General features: G+C 51.6%; 10 protein-coding genes across 10 annotated transcripts; 6 read left to right on the forward strand and 4 right to left on the reverse strand.

The window, feature by feature from the left end:
* Window positions 1-4: 4 nt before the first annotated feature.
* PMZ80_002589 (uncharacterized protein) lies at window positions 5-2,850 on the reverse strand (the record flags this gene model as incomplete). The annotated part of the gene is made up of 2 exons (XM_064871021.1): window positions 5-2,115; window positions 2,136-2,850. The coding sequence occupies 2 exons, from the start codon at window positions 2,848-2,850 to the stop codon at window positions 5-7; spliced, it is 2,826 nt and encodes a 941-aa protein (XP_064733474.1).
* A 696-nt stretch (window positions 2,851-3,546) lies between these two features.
* PMZ80_002590 (uncharacterized protein) lies at window positions 3,547-4,971 on the forward strand (the record flags this gene model as incomplete). The annotated part of the gene is made up of 1 exon (XM_064871022.1): window positions 3,547-4,971. One exon carries the CDS (start codon window positions 3,547-3,549, stop codon window positions 4,969-4,971), a length of 1,425 nt encoding a protein of 474 aa, XP_064733475.1.
* Window positions 4,972-6,775: 1,804 nt separating this feature from the next.
* PMZ80_002591 (uncharacterized protein) lies at window positions 6,776-7,177 on the forward strand (the record flags this gene model as incomplete). Its single annotated transcript, XM_064871023.1, has 1 exon — window positions 6,776-7,177. The coding sequence occupies one exon, from the start codon at window positions 6,776-6,778 to the stop codon at window positions 7,175-7,177; it is 402 nt and encodes a 133-aa protein (XP_064733476.1).
* Window positions 7,178-7,411: 234 nt separating this feature from the next.
* PMZ80_002592 (uncharacterized protein) lies at window positions 7,412-8,653 on the reverse strand (the record flags this gene model as incomplete). Its single annotated transcript, XM_064871024.1, has 1 exon — window positions 7,412-8,653. The coding sequence occupies one exon, from the start codon at window positions 8,651-8,653 to the stop codon at window positions 7,412-7,414; it is 1,242 nt and encodes a 413-aa protein (XP_064733477.1).
* Window positions 8,654-9,802: 1,149 nt separating this feature from the next.
* Window positions 9,803-10,693, forward strand: POS5 (NADH kinase pos5; the record flags this gene model as incomplete). The annotated part of the gene is made up of 1 exon (XM_064871025.1): window positions 9,803-10,693. The coding sequence occupies one exon, from the start codon at window positions 9,803-9,805 to the stop codon at window positions 10,691-10,693; it is 891 nt and encodes a 296-aa protein (XP_064733478.1).
* Window positions 10,694-11,443: 750 nt separating this feature from the next.
* PMZ80_002594 (uncharacterized protein) lies at window positions 11,444-12,622 on the forward strand (the record flags this gene model as incomplete). The annotated part of the gene is made up of 1 exon (XM_064871026.1): window positions 11,444-12,622. One exon carries the CDS (start codon window positions 11,444-11,446, stop codon window positions 12,620-12,622), a length of 1,179 nt encoding a protein of 392 aa, XP_064733479.1.
* Window positions 12,623-13,212: 590 nt separating this feature from the next.
* On the reverse strand, window positions 13,213-14,851 carry PMZ80_002595 (uncharacterized protein; the record flags this gene model as incomplete). The annotated part of the gene is made up of 3 exons (XM_064871027.1): window positions 13,213-14,314; window positions 14,360-14,747; window positions 14,818-14,851. 3 exons carry the CDS (start codon window positions 14,849-14,851, stop codon window positions 13,213-13,215), a joined length of 1,524 nt encoding a protein of 507 aa, XP_064733480.1.
* Window positions 14,852-15,356: 505 nt separating this feature from the next.
* Window positions 15,357-15,854, forward strand: PMZ80_002596 (uncharacterized protein; the record flags this gene model as incomplete). The annotated part of the gene is made up of 1 exon (XM_064871028.1): window positions 15,357-15,854. One exon carries the CDS (start codon window positions 15,357-15,359, stop codon window positions 15,852-15,854), a length of 498 nt encoding a protein of 165 aa, XP_064733481.1.
* Window positions 15,855-15,971: 117 nt separating this feature from the next.
* On the reverse strand, window positions 15,972-17,275 carry PMZ80_002597 (uncharacterized protein; the record flags this gene model as incomplete). The annotated part of the gene is made up of 2 exons (XM_064871029.1): window positions 15,972-16,637; window positions 16,817-17,275. The coding sequence occupies 2 exons, from the start codon at window positions 17,273-17,275 to the stop codon at window positions 15,972-15,974; spliced, it is 1,125 nt and encodes a 374-aa protein (XP_064733482.1).
* A 568-nt stretch (window positions 17,276-17,843) lies between these two features.
* On the forward strand, window positions 17,844-18,680 carry PMZ80_002598 (uncharacterized protein; the record flags this gene model as incomplete). The annotated part of the gene is made up of 2 exons (XM_064871030.1): window positions 17,844-18,050; window positions 18,117-18,680. 2 exons carry the CDS (start codon window positions 17,844-17,846, stop codon window positions 18,678-18,680), a joined length of 771 nt encoding a protein of 256 aa, XP_064733483.1.
* Window positions 18,681-18,977: the final 297 nt, after the last annotated feature.

Consider the following 18,977-nt stretch of genomic DNA (forward strand, 5'->3'; position numbering starts at 1 on the left):
GTATTCATCCTGCAGCCACAACAGCCAAACCATCATAGATCTTCTGTTTGACCTGCGTAAAGCTGTCATTGCGCACGACCAAGTTGACGGGAGGACCCTCAACCACAATTCTGCCACTTGCAAGTTTTCGCACAGCGACCATGTCATCAATGAGCAAAGTGCCTTCTCCTCTGAAAACAGCCGAGTGGCCACTTTCCCGCATCAGCCGTCTCAGGTCAGCTAATCGCAAGTCACCAACATGAATAGGTTGTGTGACGACTCGGAGTGACGCTGCGGCGCTGGCTGGTATCGCGTCAAGGACCGGCTGTATCTGATGCTTGTTGTTCGTTTGAATTTCTTGCTCGACCTTCTTCGACCCGTCTTCGAGCTTCAGTTTCTTCGAGCCAGCTTCTTCTTCTGCTTGCGTCGGCGTAGACTCTGCTCGAAGCTGGCCAGAGATCGTGACGATTGACATGTTTCTAACGTTTTGCCATTGCAGCCGCTTTACAAGGTCTCTCGTCAGCTTCACAGTCCAGGCATTTGTGTCAACACTTGCGTCAATCATATCGCCAACCTGGGGTGCGTAAACTTCCGCTTTCGACTCATTCTCGGCACCATCGACTCTGACACCGAGCAGTGCCTTGCAGTCATTTGCCAACGACATGGTCTCTGACGCAGAGCCACCGACGAGTATCAGCTTCTTCGGATTGATCAGAGGGATCAACATCTGCAGACCACGTTGATCATGCAAGCCAGCAAAGTCAACGAAGGCAAGGCGAGCCTGAAAGTTGATTCGCTTCTCTTCGTAGATGACCTTGCCAGGGAGTTGCTGCTCAGTACCGGCTCCTTCAGCTTCAACATCAGAGTCAGACTCGTCCGAAGAAGCGTCATCACCAGCACCATCCGCAGCCGGCTCCGCCTTTTGCTTCTTGTTCGACTTAACTTGCTTGGTCTTGTCCTCGCTCCACTTTCTCTTTTGGCCGAGCACTGAATTGTTCTTCTCGTCCAGCATTGCCTCTTGTGCTTCCCTCTCTTCTTCCCGCAGGAAGTCCTCAGGTTTGATGAAATCGCCGAATTCATCGCCTCTTTTCCTAGAATGGGCGTAGGGGAACACTGCATTGCGGCCTTTCTTGTTTCTTACATCAAAATCGAAGACGTCTTTCTTGCGCAAGAGAATACTGACACCAAGGTCTTCATCGCTCAACGCAACTTTGTTCCTGTTACCATGTGTCAGTGCAGCAGATACATTGAGCACCCTGCCCTGTTGCTCGTCTTCTTCGTCTTCTGATTCAGAAGAGCTTTCATCGTCTTCAGCCATTGCGTCTTCAGCGTCGGCCAGTTGGCGTCCATCACTGGTGAGCAGTGAATCTCGAATCTGTTTTTGGGTGGCCATGTATTGCTGATACTTCGAGAGCTCGGCTTCGTCGAGTGCTACTCTCTTGGCTTCCCTGTAGACCAGCTCTTTCCCGGTGTGGATCTGCTCGATCTGATCGCCAGACAAGGACTTCTCAAGGGCAACGCCATTAAGGCGTTCGGTCTGCCATTGCCCCAGTGTCGAGGCAGTAGCCATGTCTTTTGTGCTCTCGGTGCTGACTCGTTCGGTCAAGATGACAACGTTGTCCGGGTTCTGTGCAATGTGTTCGAGCGCAGCTCGTGAGTAACCCCACTCAGCAGACAGGTCGCTTGCAACAATCACTCGTGGTCCCTCTCCCTTTAGCACCCTCTCCAGACGATTTTGTGTCTCCACAATCTTGACGTGCCTGAACTCGAAGGGTCTTAAAGGTTTCGCAGCGTTTCCTTGCTTACTTTTCGATCTCTTGTGACTCTTGACGGTCGTATTGGTGTTCTCCTCCTCACCCTCGAATTCCCGAACAATGCTGTCGTCCATCCACTCGAGCAAACTTCGAGCGTGGCGAAGGGTAGCGTGGGCCGATTTTGTGGCCATATAGACTTTTGCATTCTTGAGGTTCTCGTCATTGCTACCCTCCTGCCACACCTTCTCCAACAGCCAAGCGAGCTCCAGAATACGAGCGCTAGAATCGGTTGGTATCAGCACTGAGCCTCCTCTTGACAAGCAGCTGCGGATGTGGCCTAAGAGAGCTTCATCTCTAGCTTTCTTCCCCCCGACAATGCTATCTTGTCACCGTTGATGCTACTGCACACCAAAGCAGTGGGCTTTCGGAGAGCTTCGCTAACATCGGAACCACCGATGCCCTCAAACCATGCAGCGCCTGCAATGACATTTTCTCTTCCTTGATGCCAGTCCACGGCATACACAATGCTTTCCATGCCGTGCTGTATGTGCCATATTGTTCCTCCCAGCGTGTGACCAGCATTGTACGCGGTCAAAGTGAGGCCCTCGAGAGGTGTGGAGAAGTAGGAGGCAGCCGGCTGATGTGGCTGAGAGTATTTGAGAGGTGTAATGGCAGAGAAGTAGGTGTTGATCTCCTCGAAGGTAGGTGCTTCTCTTAGGATGTTCGATCTCGTGGCATCATCGGTCGCAGTCTGATCTTCAGGCGAGGCAGAGGCAGGTATGAATGTCGCAGCTGCTGGGGCTGAAGAGTACAGGTCTTGCAGAGTGGTCCGGCCGAAGGCTATCACAGGAGCTGTGGCATAGACAGGGACTTGTGAGAAGAGAGGAATGTGCTTGCAACAATGTGCATAGGCACCAAGATGAGAAATGGTGGCATGAGTAAGAAGGATGAACGATAGTGTAGAGACATGCTTTTCTAATTCTGCGAGCTGTCTGGTATCAAATCTCTCGTCCCAGCCAATATCGACCAGGATCTTGACTCCCCCATCGAGCTCGAGTATTGATTGCGAAGCACGGGATGTGCTTTGCGCTCCTGACAACGCTGTGAATTGGAACATTGTCACGGTCTTATGGCATATCCTATGTCCTCCAATCTGCCGACATGAACCGAGAAGACGACCAGTCGAGTAACTTGGCAAGACGAAGTAGAAATAGATGTGTGAAGGAGCGACAATGAAGTGATGGCCGTACTCAGTCTGACGTAGAACGAAGGGAGGAGTAGGACGCGACCGCACGTGTTGAGAGCAAACGCCGCAAATCAGAAAATCAGGCAGTCAGGCAACAAAATTGAATAGCTCACTCATGGCAACTTGAAGGCGAAGTTCTTCCAACACCCGACACCTGCGGTATGAACTTCCACCTCAACCAGACCGCCGGTCTTGCGACTTCACCAGCGATCTCGCGAAGTTGCGAGACTTGTTCATCATGGACTATCTCTTGCCGAGGATGAGCTCATGAGGCACTATCCTAGTTTGCCCCAAGTTCTCCCCGCTTCAAGCTTGGATTCGATATGCTTAGCTTCATCCACTTCAATCCTACCAGCTCTGAATGTACATGTATCTCTGTATACTAGCTTACAAACACCTCACCAAGAAGGTCGATCAACTGAGCTAAAATATGAATTTAGGCTGTTTACCATCAGTCGCCCTCGGTACAAGAGCTATGGCTACATTATATAAGGCCAGCTGCTTTTACCAGCTTATACCACCACTCCTCCCATGCCCGCAGCTTTGTTCACCGCTTGATCTCGCACCATGAAGTCCCTCATACTAACCCTCCTGACCGCAACATGCCTAGCCGCACCCTCACCCCCAGCCCAATCCCCCCTCCAACCCGCAACAATCACAATCGACCTCGCAACCCGCTACCAAGAAATCGATGGTTTCGGCTTCTCCTCCGCCTTCCAACGCTCCGCCGACATCCGCGGTAAAAAAGGCCTATCCCCCGAAAACACCACCCGCGTAATCGAATACCTCTTCTCCAACACCGACGGCGCAGGTCTAAGCATCCTCCGCAACGGCATCGGCTCCTCCCAAAACACTACAAAGGACTTCATGAATTCCATCGCCCCAACATCCCCCGGTTCCCCCGACGCCCCTCTAAACTACACATGGGACCACATCGACACCGAACAAGTCTGGCTCTCACAACAAGCCCTGTCCCACGGCGTCCGCACAATCTACGCCGACGCATGGTCCGCCCCAGCCTACATGAAGACCAACAATAACGACAGCAACGGTGGCATGCTCTGCGGCGTGACCGGCACAGATTGTCCCACCGGCGACTGGCGCCAATCCTACGCAAACTACCTAGTGCAATACCTCCGCTTCTACCAGCAGGAGGGTATAAACCTAACACACGTCGGCTTCCTCAACGAACCAGATCTAATCGTGTACTACGCCTCCATGGTCTCAAGCGGCACCCAAGCAGCCGATGTCCTGCCCATCCTCCGCTCCACACTCGACGCAGCAGGCTTCTCCCACGTCGAGATCGCGTGTTGCGAGGCCACCGGCTGGCAGGAGCAGGGCGACATGCTCACCGAGATCCAACTCGCAGGCGCAGAAGACACAATGGGTGTTGTCGCATCACACGGGTACTCATCCCAACCAAAGTTACCCCTCCCCACGACCAAGAAAGTCTGGCAAACCGAATGGGCAGATCTAGACGGAACATGGACGACCCACTGGGACGTCCTCGGCAAAGCAGGCGAGGGTCTCGTCTGGGCAAACCACATCCAGAACGCCATCCGTCTAAGTAACTGCAGCGCGTTCATCTACTGGCAGGGCGCAGAGAACACAACGGGGAACTCCGCGCTGATTAGTTTCGCGCCGGGCGACGAGGTTCATGTTTCGAAGCGGCTGTGGGCTATGGGGCAGTTCTCGCGGTTTGTGAAGCCGGGGAGTGTGAGGGTTGAGGCGGAGGTGAGTTTGCCGTTGTTGCATTCGACTGCGTATGAGATGGTGGAGGGGGGTGTTGCGTTGGTGGTGATTAATAATGGGCATGTGGATTATGAGACTGAGATTAGTGTGCGAGGGGGGAAGGGAGGTGCTGGGATGATGACGCCTTGGGTGACGAATAATGATTTTAATGCTACTGCTCAGGAGGGTGTGCAGGTGAGTGAGGGTGGTTCGTGGCGGGTGACGATACCAGCGAGGAGTATGGTGACTTATGTGATGTGAGGAGGTGTAGATTATGGCATAGATCTGTGTATCCTTCTATCTTGCTGTAGAGCCTCTTTGACATTGCCATTGGTCTCTACACGATACGAGACAGAACACCGCATGCATGATGGGAGATTTGTATGATCTGGTCGTGCTCAAAGGTACTGCCTCGTGTTGTTGCAGTGAAATAAGCCAATTGTGGGTACCCACGACCCCGAATAAATCTTGCCGACATGAGCCAAGTCCAAGCATCTCTATACCTATCTCAGTACAAGTCGCTACACGATATTGCTCACTTTTTACCCCTATTTCTACATACCCCCGTGCATACTGAACAGCGCAGCGGGTTGAAAAAGACGCAGTCATGACTTAGTAACGTGATGAATGCCGATTGTTGTTCGGCTGACCGCTCCAAGGATGCAGGTGCGAACCCTCCTGGAAGCAGAGCAGCGGAGATGTCCGGGTCACACGCTACCATTAACCACCGTAACACTGAGCGGTCGGAGGAACGCGGTCACCCAGAATTATTGAAGAGAGGGAAAGTCCGGGCACGTTTAAGGCTTGTACTCGCTGCTTCACAGGCGTTTCTTTCTTACAACACGACACTTCCGAGCGCGTCTTTCACTGTACAACAATCTACCTGATGTTGGGCAAAACCATGCCGTTGATAGCAGAGGTAGACTCGGATTGTATGATGAGCAAAATCAGCCGCGTAATCTCAAAGGCTCCTAAGGTATCATAGCCCTTCAAGCTTATTATTACAGTCACCGACATAAAGTTTTTCTGATTGATGCTTCCCTCACCAAAATCGTGCTTCTTCAGCATACCATTTTTCAAAAACTCAGGCTATAACACGTATATGCCTCAGTAGAATAGTGATCAATACCATGATTTTCTACACTAACACCCTATCGTCATTGAATAGTTGGTTGAGGTGCGGTCATTGTAGCGGAAGAAAGATGAAAACTATACTTTAAGTATTAAGGAAGCACGAATTTCTAGGTGCTTATTATTTACTGTGCGACATCCCAACCCAGACTCGATTGCGAAGCGACTCCGCCTAGTATACTGCCCTTTATGGTCTGCTCTAGCCATCTGTATAAATAGACACGTAGGTCATCACCTAAGAAAGATCGCTGGCTCATCTTGAAGTTGGTTAATTTGGGTGAGGAAGCATGCATCGGAAAAACTTTATGTCGGTGACTGTGGGTATCGAAAGCGCTTGTCAGGCCCAGAAGTCAACGCCGGTGATGTCCGCCATGTCCGAAACTCAAGATAGGCGACAGGCCGAACTGACAATGCGTTGGCTCGCCACGCTTCGTCTGGCAGTGGCTTGACGCTACTTATTGACCAGGACTCACAATCGAATTGGCAAAGGGTCCTGCTCTGTGGAATGGCGCAAGCTGATCGCATCGACGAGATGGCGCAGTCATTGAATCTCCATTCAGCGCATCACAACAAGGCTCGTGGATAACTCCTGTCACAAGCCGCCGCATAAACGCAATGAACAATGACACCCTTTCTCGTGCCGGCTATGTGCATCAAAGGCGCAATGAACACCATGAGCGTGATGCCGCAGCAAGCTGGGGCAGAACCCTGCGCACAAAGTATGGTGAGCTGGGACATTCTTGTCGACAATGGCTGGTAAGTTATATCCTTTTGATTGCTCCCTGACGCACTGTGTTAGCTTGTTTGGTACAAACAGTGGTTTTGATTATCCTCAATCTTAAATTGACGAGCATCTCGAAGCCGACAGTGTACATCGAACCATTCTCATCAAGCAAATACCCACCGCATTTCAAAGTCGGCGTTTCGATAAGCCATGGACCAGAGTTACATCACCCACCAGCGACGACCAGCCCTCATTCCAGCAGGCGTCGAACTCTCACCCGAGGATGAGCAGGCCGTGAGGTTGCGGACAGGCTATGTCAATCCATCATCGAAGCACGATGCGGTCTTCTTCAATGTCAACCCCTTCGCACCGGTGAACGACAGAAGTTCAGCACCTAGTCCGCAAGCCAATCCTGCAGGGAAACGCAAGGCTTCAGCTCTGGACGAAGAAGGACCTGCCCATGAATTGGAAGGCTCAAGCAGCAGAGGCGCATCATCAGACATGGAGAAAACCTCGAAAAGCGCTCCTCTATGCTTAATCCCATTAGTCGCCCACGAGCATTGGCTCTCACAATATGCCGAGGGCCAGGACCAATGCTTCGACCTCATTTGAAGTCTACAACAATGGCATGTTCGCCGATGGCCAATCGTTTCGGTGCAGACCAATGAAACAGATTGGGACAGGAGCTTGTAATTCGACTCGCAAATTTGCGGCTAACGATGGTCTGCGAACAGGCTAGGGCCGTACGGGAATGACTAGGTCGGTAGCAAGCAATTTAGCTTCACTTGCGACGACCAGAGAGGATGGTATTTGGAGCAGTGCTCAGATCATAATTCTAATTTGTGCTCATCCTGAGACGAACTGTTTCCAGAATTTGCGAATAATATTGAGGACCAACAAGAGCGTCAGCACGACGATGTAAGGTTGTAGTAACTCAGCCCAGCTCTTCAGGCTGACATCGGTCTCGATATATGCAGGTGCTTTTGTGTCGTCGTCTTCATTATCTGCTGGGAACCGGCCGGTGGTTTTGTACTGTTCAAGCATTTCGTCTTTCTCTCGCCATCTCGCTTCGATCCATTTCTCAAAATCCTTCAAGTCATCGAGAGGAATGTCCGCGAGGGCAAATCGTCTCCAGTGGAAGTTGACAGATTTTGGTGGTCGTCCTTGGAGGAAAGTTGAGCGCAGACTGAAATAGTCCTGGGCATATCCATTGAGAGGAACACCTTCGTATGCCACAGTACAATCATAGACCCAGTCCACGGTACCTTTCAGCTCTTGCAAGCAGAAGTGCATGCCAGTAGCACGCGGCAAGAGCTGATGTTTCATATCAGGAATACCAGACTTCTGCGACCAAGCAACACTCTTCTTACGAGTATTTGCCGACAGATTGGTGCCTTCGGGGAAAATGAGCAGCCACATTGGGTCAAGACTAGCGCTGCCCGATTCTGGACCACTGTGCTTGGTCTTGAGTTGTTGTAGTCGATGTGCAAGTCTCGGTTTATCGGATGCCCACTTCCTGGCCATGAAAATGAAACCGTAGAACATCATGCCCGGACCTAGCAATGGGATGTACCTGAGAGACTCCTTCAACAGTATGTATAGATGGCCGTGCATCTGACTCGTGTACGCCGACCACCAAAGGTAGATCCAGTCAGTGTAGATTTGGTGATTCGCCATGAGCACAATCCGTTCTGGGAAAGATGTCTCCAGTCTGCCATCTTGTGTCTTACGCAGTTGTCCTCTCATGCTCGGATCCCAGCTGATCCTTACTACCGTCGGACTGAACAGCCGTGAGACTGTCAAAAGGATGATAACGAAGGACTGCTTGGTCAATGCCATCCAGGCATAGTAGTAGTCCTTGTTCCAGAAGTATAATGGGGCGCCGATGAATTGTGTGATGTGAATAACAATGCAGGAGGTGAACGCCCATCCTATCGAGGCTATTGCCCGCAGAATCTGAACAAGAGGACCATGCTTCACTTCGCCAGCCGGGTGTGGTTCATCTGCCTTCACAGATGCACCTGCTCCAAGGTCCAGCTTTTCTTTTACCGTCTCTTCTGACCTTTTACGGAGTCCTTCAATGTCCATAACGATATAGTCTTTCTGAATTCGTGTTTCGTGAGCAATACAATTGTGCGCCGAGCAGCGAGAATTGGTGAAGTCTAGCGCATGTAAGATCAGTCCATCTCTAGCTCAAGGAGGAACGGAAGTGGGGGTGCAGCGAGCGCAAAGATGCAAACAAAGGTCTCGTGTCTATATGCGGTTGTCTGGGTCATGAGTACACTGTGAACGAGTGAAATGTCCGGTGAGCTTCGGATAGCACTGGCACGTTTGCAAAGTGTACCTGATCCAAATAAGGAAGAGCCACTGGCATCATTCTGCTCGACGGTGCATGCAGGTGCTCGTGGTCAGCTGCAGCGACGTCAATTGGCATGTGCTGGTGATCATAAGGCACGAACGCCTGGTAGCCTAAGGCAGGAATTAGAGCAGCACTAGCACCTCAAAATGGACTAGTGCTGTTCTCGTAATGCCGTCAACGAGCTTCATTCTTGACCTCAGTTTTGCTTGTCCATTTTCATGCTTGTGAGTAGAAGGGCATGAGGAGTATCAAGACGCATCGTAACGCACCGGGATCAACACAGGCGGCTATTCAGGTGCGGTAAGATGCGTGGTCCGGCTAGTCTGATCTTGTATGGTTTGGTAACTGGTCCGGCATCTGGAGTTTGGCACATATAACCACCGGCTTCATACATCTTGAAGATGAAGTACAAAAATTTCATCAGCTCTGTGCTTCGAAAATCGACTTTGACTAGGCATACAGTGGTTCGCGCTCGTTGCTCTTGCCTCTGGTCTTACCAAGACCGCTATCATCGGACGAAATCGTCGTCATCAGGCGGAAGTCGCTCCTTCCACATATCTGCATCTAGAGCCGGACAGAATCTCTCGACACTTCCGCAGCATGTACCACTGAAACTCAAGGAGACACCTGGGAATGAATTACTTTGCCTACAGTGGTCTCAACCACCAAGAAATATCTTGCTTGTCAAGAAGGATTGCACTGAGACCACCACTAATGCCCTAAAGGAGTTTGCCGGCCATATCAAGAGCACTTACTCTGACATCAATGTGGTGCTCGAGCCGGCAACAGCATTCGAACTTGAAGGACAAATTCCTTTTGGCATCTGCAGTCTAGCCCAAACTGACCATGATCACTCGATTTATCACGACAAAATCGACATGATTGTCACCTTCGGCGGCGACGGCACCATCCTCCATGCCTCCTCACTCTTTGCTGCCGCAGGTCGAGTACCTCCAATACTCTCCTTCAGCATGGGCACCCTGGGCTTTCTCGGCGAATGGAAGATCTCGGAGTTCAAGAGAGCTTTTAGAGAAGCGTATATGTCCGGATCAGAGACGGAGCGGAGAACCACGATCTCAGATCAAGAGAAGGATACCGAAGATAGTAGGACAGGCTGGTCATCTGTTCGTGGCAAGTCTATGGGCTCGACTCGAGGCGCTCGGGTTCTGGTGCGGCAGAGGCTGAAGGTCGGCCTCTTCGATGCGGATGGTAGAAGACTAAACACGAATGGTGGATCACCAAAGGACATGCATGCCATGAATGAGGTTCTGATACATCGAGGCAGGGACCCGCACCTAGCTATTGTCGACGTCTTCGTGGGAGGCAGATTCTTGACCGAAGCAGTAGCTGATGGCATGATCGTTTCGACCCCAACTGGTAGTACTGCGTACAGCCTAAGCAGCGGAGGCAGCATCATTCATCCGCTGGTCCCATCTCTCCTTTTAACGCCTATCTGCCCAAGAAGTCTGAGCTTTCGACCACTAATCCTGCCTTGGGCTACACCAATTACACTCCGTCTCAGTCAGAAAAACAGAGGTCGTGAAGTTGAAGTGAGCATTGATGGTGCAAGACGTGAGCATGGTATCGGCGTTGGTGCAGAGCTTCGGGTATCAGGCGAGGACATTACACAACATGATGGAGCTTGGCAGGGTGGCATACCTTGTATCATGCGGAGGAGCAATGCTGGTCCTGATAGTGATGATGGCTGGGTAGGTGGCCTCAATGGTCTCCTGAAGTTCAATTATGCTTTCGGTGAGGAAACGGTATGATGGCTTCAACAAGAGAGTTCACTGCTCTTCATCTATCATTGTCGACATCCTTCCTGCAATATCTCAAAGCTACGCACAGACGCTGCAACTTGCTGCTGGAGCTTTCTGCAGCTGTTTCGGACAGCGATGATCATGCGTCGACGAGACCTCTCAACCGCACAATGCGTCTGTTTTGTATGGAAAAGCTAGGACGTCGTTGATCCTTCACACTCTACTACAGTCAATGCGGGCATTGTTGAGAGGCTTTGCGTGTGTTCGCGACGCTCCATCAAAGTTTCAACTTCACAACAATGCACGCAGCAGAAACCTCCAGTTCCACAGCGCTGTAAGCAAACCAAGATTTGGCCATATAAACCTCTTCAGCCCACCTCCTTGCTGTTGCCCTCTCCTTTCCATCATCAATATACAACTATATCACTTGGACACCAAGAGCTGAGCACATGGACCTGGAGTTTTGAGAGAGGCCGCGCAACACTCTGAAGTGAGTATCATTTTCACTAGTCGCACCCGCACTTTACAACTTCTTCACCACTCTCGCGGACCCACCTTGTCACTAACTTATCAGCAGATAAGGAATGTTCGTTCGACACAATTCGATCGAATTCTTTCTTTTCTTCGATTATCTTTTCATCTTCCTCATCACCCACCAAACATCCTCCACCAATACCATACAACACTCTTCCTTTCATACCAACACCGCATATCAACACCCATACCAAAAGCCCTCTTCAATCAAACACTTTATCAAATATGTCGGACTATGATAGATGGGCACGCTCGGCTGGGTGGGAGTCAGGGCGTGTGACTGTCAGGAGAGCTCTTGCACGATCAGGAGGGCTGTCAGTCAACTCTCCTTACGTGCATACTGACCCAGCACCCCAGCTGCCTGAGGTCAATCAAGATCTCTCAGCCGACCCGACACGATACCCAAATTACCATCGTGTTCCTCATAGCCTGGGCTACAACCCAGGTGAAACAATAGTGTTCCGACCAACAGATGTCGCGAACCCACCTCCTGTTCAGAACCAGCACCAATATACCTCAGATCACACTTACTCGAACTTCTCCTCTGCAGATCTGCCGCCTATCCTTTTCCGCCTTGAACCATACCATGATATATTTAGGTATGGTGCTCGGGACATCGATGTACCATTCCTCTACGATGCCACCACCCGCCAGCAAATCGTCACCCGGCGTGGCGCACGACTTCGATTCTTCTCCTTCCTTCCTCGATACATCTCATGGAATGTTGAAGGTGCGCTTCTCGAGTTTTGGTTCCGTCTGGACCACAGACTCGAGATGAACGACATACTCATGCGGATTGAGTCAGGTGGTACCGGCAATCCGGCCGCCGCTAATGCCCGAAATACATTCAATATGCGGCGTTTACGATTCCGAAACGAGGTCGGCATCATGGCTTGGAACGACTGCCGAACATGGCCCGTCAAGAATGACGTCGCATATATCGGCTCGCTGACGCCAGAACAAATATGCTTAAATACAAGCATGATCGTCGACGTTCCGAATCGGCGGTTCTTGAAGCCGGTCTTCTCGGATGCGGCCTGCACGGACCAGGTCGGGTATATGGATGCGGGCTTGCGGTTCGGTCACTTCTTGCACTCCTTGGTCACTACGGTGCCCTCCCGACGGATGCTTGCCGGCATCATGTTGAAGCATCGGGTCCAGGAATTGGCGATCCTTCAGGACCGAGGTTATCGCCCGGACAACTGGACGACCCTCGATAGGCGAGACGAGCCGGGCTGGTGGAACGACCGAACCGCCGGTAACCGAGAGAATGCGGAGGAGGAGAGGGAAATTGACGAGCTGGAAGGTTCATATACACACCGTGAGTGGATGGAGATATCGGTGGGCCGGAATATGCACGTTGGCATTGCCAAGCGTGCCAAGACAAGAGGCTGGACGGTGTGAAGGGTCGATTCAGAGGGAGAACTATTTTACTGGTGGTGTGTGCTTTTCGGTGTTCGGGGGGTCACCAGTGGTCTGGGATGATCCAAAAATTATGTTGTATAAGTGATCACTGGTGGGAGAGGATTTAGGTACTGTGGTGTGCGTTCTGGTGTCCCGGGGGATCACCAGCGATGAGAAGCGGTGATTTTGTGTGCATGCGAAAATGGATGCAGCCATCTTATTGAGGCGCGTGGTTTTGACGTTCGGGGGGTCCCCAGTGGCCTCAAATCGTCCAAAAAGTTATGTATAGAGAGCACGAAATTCGTGCATCGGCGCAAGCAAAGCCATAGAGATAGATGGCATAGAGCATACACTCACAATAAATGACTTGCAAATGATCTTGTATTCCACTCTATGCTATCTACAACCATGCTACCAGGGTATTGTGAATGCGGTCTCAACCGACGACAATGTACATATATGCATGCTCAAACCAAAGCGAAAACCATCAAGCCAGAGTTGAACTGACAAGACATCGCTACCACGCTACAGAAAACACAAACTACCTTCCCCTCAACCCACTTCATCTCGAATTTACATCTATAGCCCATCTACCAAGCCGTCAAATCCTCCACCTCCGCCTCCCCAAACGTACTCTCCCTCACCACCTTCCCAACACCATCCGCCCCTCCCTCCCCATCCTCCCCATCCTCACCACCCGTACCCACCCCCTCCATAATCCCCGGCAGCACCTCCCTAAAAAACCCCAACAGATACCGATTAACCTGCTCAAACTGCAACAAAAACGCATCGTGACCCTCCTGACTCTCGATCTTGCCGAGTCGAGCATTCGGTATCCCCTCCGCGATCTCTCTTTGCTCTGCGATTGTGAAGAGGCCGTCACTCTCAATGCCTAGAACTAGAGCTGGTTGGGAGATGGAGGATAAAGCAAGTTTTATGGAGGAAGCGCGGCCGCGGGAGATGTCGTGGGTGTCGAGTTTGCGGGTTATGGCGATGTAGCAGTTTGCGTCGAAGCGGGAGGTGAATTTTGTGCCTTGGTAGCGGAGGTAGGATTGGGCGGAGAAGTAGTGGGATGTTTGGGAGGGTTTGCGGGGGTTTTTGGTGGATGATGGGTTGGTGAGGGGGTTGGGGATGGGGACTTGGAATTCGGTGGTGCCGTTGAATTGGGGGTCTTGGATTGTGGTTGTGGTTGTTGCTGATTCTGGCGGTGGTGTACCCGCTGCGGTGCCGGGGCGACTTGAGGTTCGGGAGCCTTTTGCGCGGGAGTGCCCGTGGTTGTGGATTGTCCAGTGCTCGTTTTGGCTTGAGTTATTATCTCGTTGAGGGGAGTTGATGCTTTGCTTCTTGCTGGGGTCGGGTGTGTTTCGGCCGAAGCGGGTTTCGAAGGAGTCGCGGCTGCGGTAGGTGAGGAGGGCGGACATGCGAGCTGCGCCGAGGCCAGCTGTGGGAGGATCGTCGAGGGGGTAGTAGCCGTCGTCGTATTTGGGGTCGGAGTAGATTGATTGGCGTTGGGCTTCGCCCCAGCTTATGCCCCAGGCGCTGTGGGTTGCTGCTGTTGCTATTGGGACAATGGAGCGGACGTAGGTGGGGCCGAAGTAGGCGTATTCGAGGACGAGCATGCCGCCCATTGAGCCGCCTACTACTGAGGCTATTTGTTTTATGCCGAGGTGGTCCAGGACGATTTTGTGGATGCTGGGGGTGTTAGTTTATGTGGTGGTCTTGGGTGGTGTTTCTCACTTGACGTCGTCTCTGATTGTGGTCAGAGGGAACTCTGGTCCGTATCTTTCATCGCCTCCGCCGTCTCTCAGGGTCATAGGGCTTGCACTGCCATACGGACTTCCCAAACTGTTCAAGCATACGATATAGAATCTTGTGGTATCAAATGCCTGTCCTGGTCCTCCGAGGAGGGGTCCCCACCAGTCTGCGACATCCGCGCTCCCACTGAGGGCATGACATATTACCAGAGCATTGTCTGCATTCTCTGATAGTCGTCCGCGGGTCGTGTACGCTACGGGGACGTTGTGTAGTGTGACGCCGGACTCGAGTGTGAAAGATGGCACAATGGCATATTTCTGTTCGCTGACGAGTTTCGAGAATGGATTTTCAGGTTGCTCGGAGACAGTCTCTACGGGATTTAGTAGCTATTCATACATGACTATAGGGAGAAAGGAGGAATGTTCCGTGGGGAGACTGACGGAGGGGCATGGCTTGCCCGTTGGCTGTAGCCATAATCAAGAACGAGTGTACCGTGGTGTAGTAGGTTGCATATGAGTGAGCTTTCTCTACAGTCGCGAGGAAGTGGCTTCAATGATAGGCCTCCTGGACTCTGCTTCCATATTATTACAAACAGTCACCGCTTGCTCCCGGTGCCGGTGGGTCTACGGCAAGAGCATCTTCGGCAACTCTCATGCAGCGCGATTCAGAAACTTTTCCCAGAGCACGCCATCCGAATCGAACGTCATTTCTGGAGAAGCTGCGGCGGGCGGAAGCTAGCGACATCGGGAACTCTACCGACGTGCCGAGTAAGTCGTTCGGCTCATTCTACAGGGATCTTGGCGGTACATGAAGACGCTTGATGCCCCGATCCCGTCTCTACTCACTGGTGGGTGCTCCTTATTACTGGCTGGAATGAGCGCCGTCGAGGTACGGTCTAACATGAATTGTAGTGAACGCGAAAAAGCACACCAAGCTCAAAAAATCATACAATCTCAAACCCTGAGAAACCCTCACCACAATGCGTGAAGGACTGACTCAACGTCTCTACAGAGACTTCGCAGATCTATACCGGCAGCATGCCTTGCCAGACTCGGAGTCACTAATGTGCTACGGCTTCGAATGCGGCGATGGCTGGTATGACGTGCTTTACGAGATGTCTACTAAAATCAAAGCTGCTGTTGACGCCGAAGAAGATGTCGAACCCCGAGAGGTAGCAGTCAGCCAGGTCAAGGAGAAGCTTGGCGGTCTGCGGGTCTACATGAGCGGCAACAAGGTGGATGTTGACGGCGTAAGACAAGCGCTTGAAGATGCTTCGAGGCGTGCTGCGAGTACCTGTGAGCGATGCGGTAGCGAGGGGTCATTGAAGAAGAATCATGGGTGGTTGATGACATTATGTGGCGAGTGTGAGGAGACGCGGAAGGCTAACTCGGAGCGAAGACTGCAGGTGCGACAGCAGCGGCTCAAAATGCTACTAAAAGACTCAGGTGTAGATACAAGTGAGAGAGTATCCTTGTGACATGAATCGCATCGACTGTCCTCAACTTCAGTGCATAGATTGCTCAAGCTCACGAATAGATGTTGATACATAACTTATAGACGCTGATGTACAAGCGCTCTTGGGCTGTTATATTCACTACACTTGAACCTTTGTGGGTATCTTGATCTGTCCCTTCTTTCGATCCTCATGCGGCACGCCATACCGCATACCAGGCGCTTTTGTGCCTCTTCCATCCTTGCCGGTAGCTTGGCTAGACATGCTCACATCTGTAACCACGAACTGCCACCTGGATGTCTCAACCCTGGTCTTCTGTTTCTCATCTCTATCAATCTTCTTCTGCCGTGCAGTCGCTCTGCTCTCCGCATCATCGAGCAGTCTCTGGTTGTACCGTGCTTTCACTTCATCTTGCTTGCTGCGAAGCGATGGATCCTGTCTGTCCTGCTCGAATGCGATCAAATGAGGATGTGGAATTCTCGCATCGGCGGGCTTGAGGACGTCCATCTCGTTCTGAAAGCGGCCGACTTTCTCAGGCTTGATATTCCTCCATGGTTCTACGGGATCCCCGCCCTGTGCGATGTCTTGTGAGTCTGGTAGTCGTGGTGCGCCGGAAAATACACGACCTGCATCTGTTCTGTTGAAGGCGCGGGACTCGGAGGTCGGATAGAAGACTTGTTGATCTGTAAGAGGATGCACGGGCAGGTCGTTGATGGGCTCATGTGGTGTGATTTTGCCAGGTTCGTAGGGTGTCGTTGGGACCATCTGGTGGATGGCGCGGGCGTATGGGATGGCTGTGGGTTTGCCCTGCGCAGAAAACATTAGTCGGCAGCCTGAAAGCTATATAGTTCAGATGTTTTAAGATGTGTATGTTGTCAGCGAGTTGTAATTTGTTTTGTTAATCACCATGGTGGAAGTCTGAAAGACTAATCGATTTTTATGCTCATCATGTGAAGGTGTAGGCACGGGAAATGCAACTTGCTTACCTCTTCTCGCTGTCTCCTCTCAAGCTCGACGAGTCTGACAACAGCACCAACTCTTCTCATCTCGACACCGAGCTCCACAGAGACTGTCCGCACCGACTTCTTCTCCATCTGTACCCTCCTCCATATCTCCTGTCTCAGCTCTTCCGATAATACTGATTCTGAAATGAAATGTTGATTCAGAGGAAATGGTCGGAGATCTTCCCGGGTTTCTGGAGTGTTTTCACCCTCTCGTAACAGCTTTCCTCGCTTGTCGTATGCTGATAGATAATTTGTCGAGTTTGGAAGAGGATATTTCAAGCTTTCACCTGGTCCTTCCAGCCATGCGAACATTTGCCGCCGTAACCGCGTTTGCGGTGCTTGTGTCGAGGAAAACTCCCTTCTCAGACATGATGAGCAGTGAGTGAATATCGAAGGTGTTGATGCAAGTGATGGTATCGAGCTCGGTGTTCGAGGTGCCATGCTGGCGTGGCAGGGGTATAGGCTGCTATTTATCTCCGGCTGTTCATGGTATCAGTGAACAGAGTCAACAGTGTCGCGGATTAGGTATGTGGGAACGGCGTTTGATAGATATGGACGTTGGTAGACAGATAGATGTGAGGCAGGAGATTCGCGAGCTAAGATTCTGAATATACTCGGCCTACCTTCCGAATTTGTTCCCACGCGGCTGGTGAAGGGACTGGGTAGCCTCGGACCGCCATTTCCCTGCACCTTCCGCCGCAGGTCGCGCATCATGTCCGTTTCAACTTCTTTGTTCCTGCCGCGATGATGACAGATGGCTTTTGAGACAATCACCATGATAACATGAATTGTTGAGACTCGACTGTGCTTGTGCTTTTGTTTGCTATCGTTCCTTGTCGCATTGAATTGACTGTCTCTAGCATTCCTGACCCGCAGCGAGTCATCTCGCAACCCAGCCTCGAATTGCGCCGCCGATCTCTACTCCTACACGGAGCAATACAAGCCGACTACGAAGCGTGGGACCGACTAGACATCCTGTTCTCCATCTATCCCTACCCTGGTCACAGTCATGGACAACTTGCTAGGCGGCAACTTGAACGGCGGCGCCGACCTAGGCATTGGCAACTTCCCTCTAGAACAATGGTTCTTCGAGACGCCACCATGTACGAGATACTGGACCACAGCAACGGTCATAACATCCATACTCCTACAATGTAAACTAATTGAACCACTGCAACTGTTCTACACCTTCCGGGCTGTCTACTTCAAGAGCCAGGTAAGCATGCACTAACCGCGCAAAGCGCCGGGCACTCTGTAGCAGCGATACTAACGGCATACACAGTACTGGCGCCTTCTCACAACCTTCATCTACTTCGGCCCGCCGTCCCTCGACCTCGTCTTCCATCTTTTCTTCATGACTCGCTACAGTCGCCTCCTCGAATCTACGTCCGGCCCTTCACCCGCCACTTTCTCGTGGCTTCTGTTATACAGCACAGTCTCCCTCCTCACCCTCAGTAGCTTCACCACGTGGGTTCCGTTCCTTGGCCATAGCCTGTCACAGACACTTGTGTATATCTGGTCGCGGCGCAACCCAGACACCCGACTTGCATTCCTTGGCATTCTGGTATTCAATGCCCCGTATCTACCCTGGGTGCTCATGGGCTTTAGTCTGTTCATGCACGGAAGCATACCGAAAGATGAGATACTGGGTGTGATCGTGGGACATGTCTACTATTTCTTCGCGGATGTATGGCCGGGCATACATCCTGGCAGTAGACCAATGGACCCTCCGGACTGGTGGGTGAGGCTCTTCGAGAGGCGGCCGAGGGGCGCGCAGGACACGGAAGTGAGAGATGTACAGGCTGATGCGCAGGTCGTGGGCCAGCGTGTAGGAGATGTGCACTGACGGAGGGATCGAAGGAGATATACGAAGATGATGATTTATAGCGACACGATTTACCACAACGAATAGGCACATATGCTACTGAAGCATTGATCTCATGCCGAGCGATCCAGTACGACGCAAGACAGCCCTGTCCATCGAGGCTTTACGTGTACCTGGGAGTATTGATGGGACGATCCACCATATACCAGTAGAGAACAGGAAAAGCGTACTCTGAAGTACACTACAACTGTGAGATATGAGTATATCTGGTGCGAGTTCCAACTATATGTTCCGCAGCTCACTCCTTCCAGACTCATT

The sequence above is a fragment of the Knufia obscura genome, assembly GCF_036327395.1.
Source record: "Knufia obscura strain CCFEE 5817 isolate CBS 148926 chromosome Unknown scaffold_2, whole genome shotgun sequence".
Taxonomy (NCBI): domain Eukaryota; kingdom Fungi; phylum Ascomycota; class Eurotiomycetes; order Chaetothyriales; family Trichomeriaceae; genus Knufia; species Knufia obscura.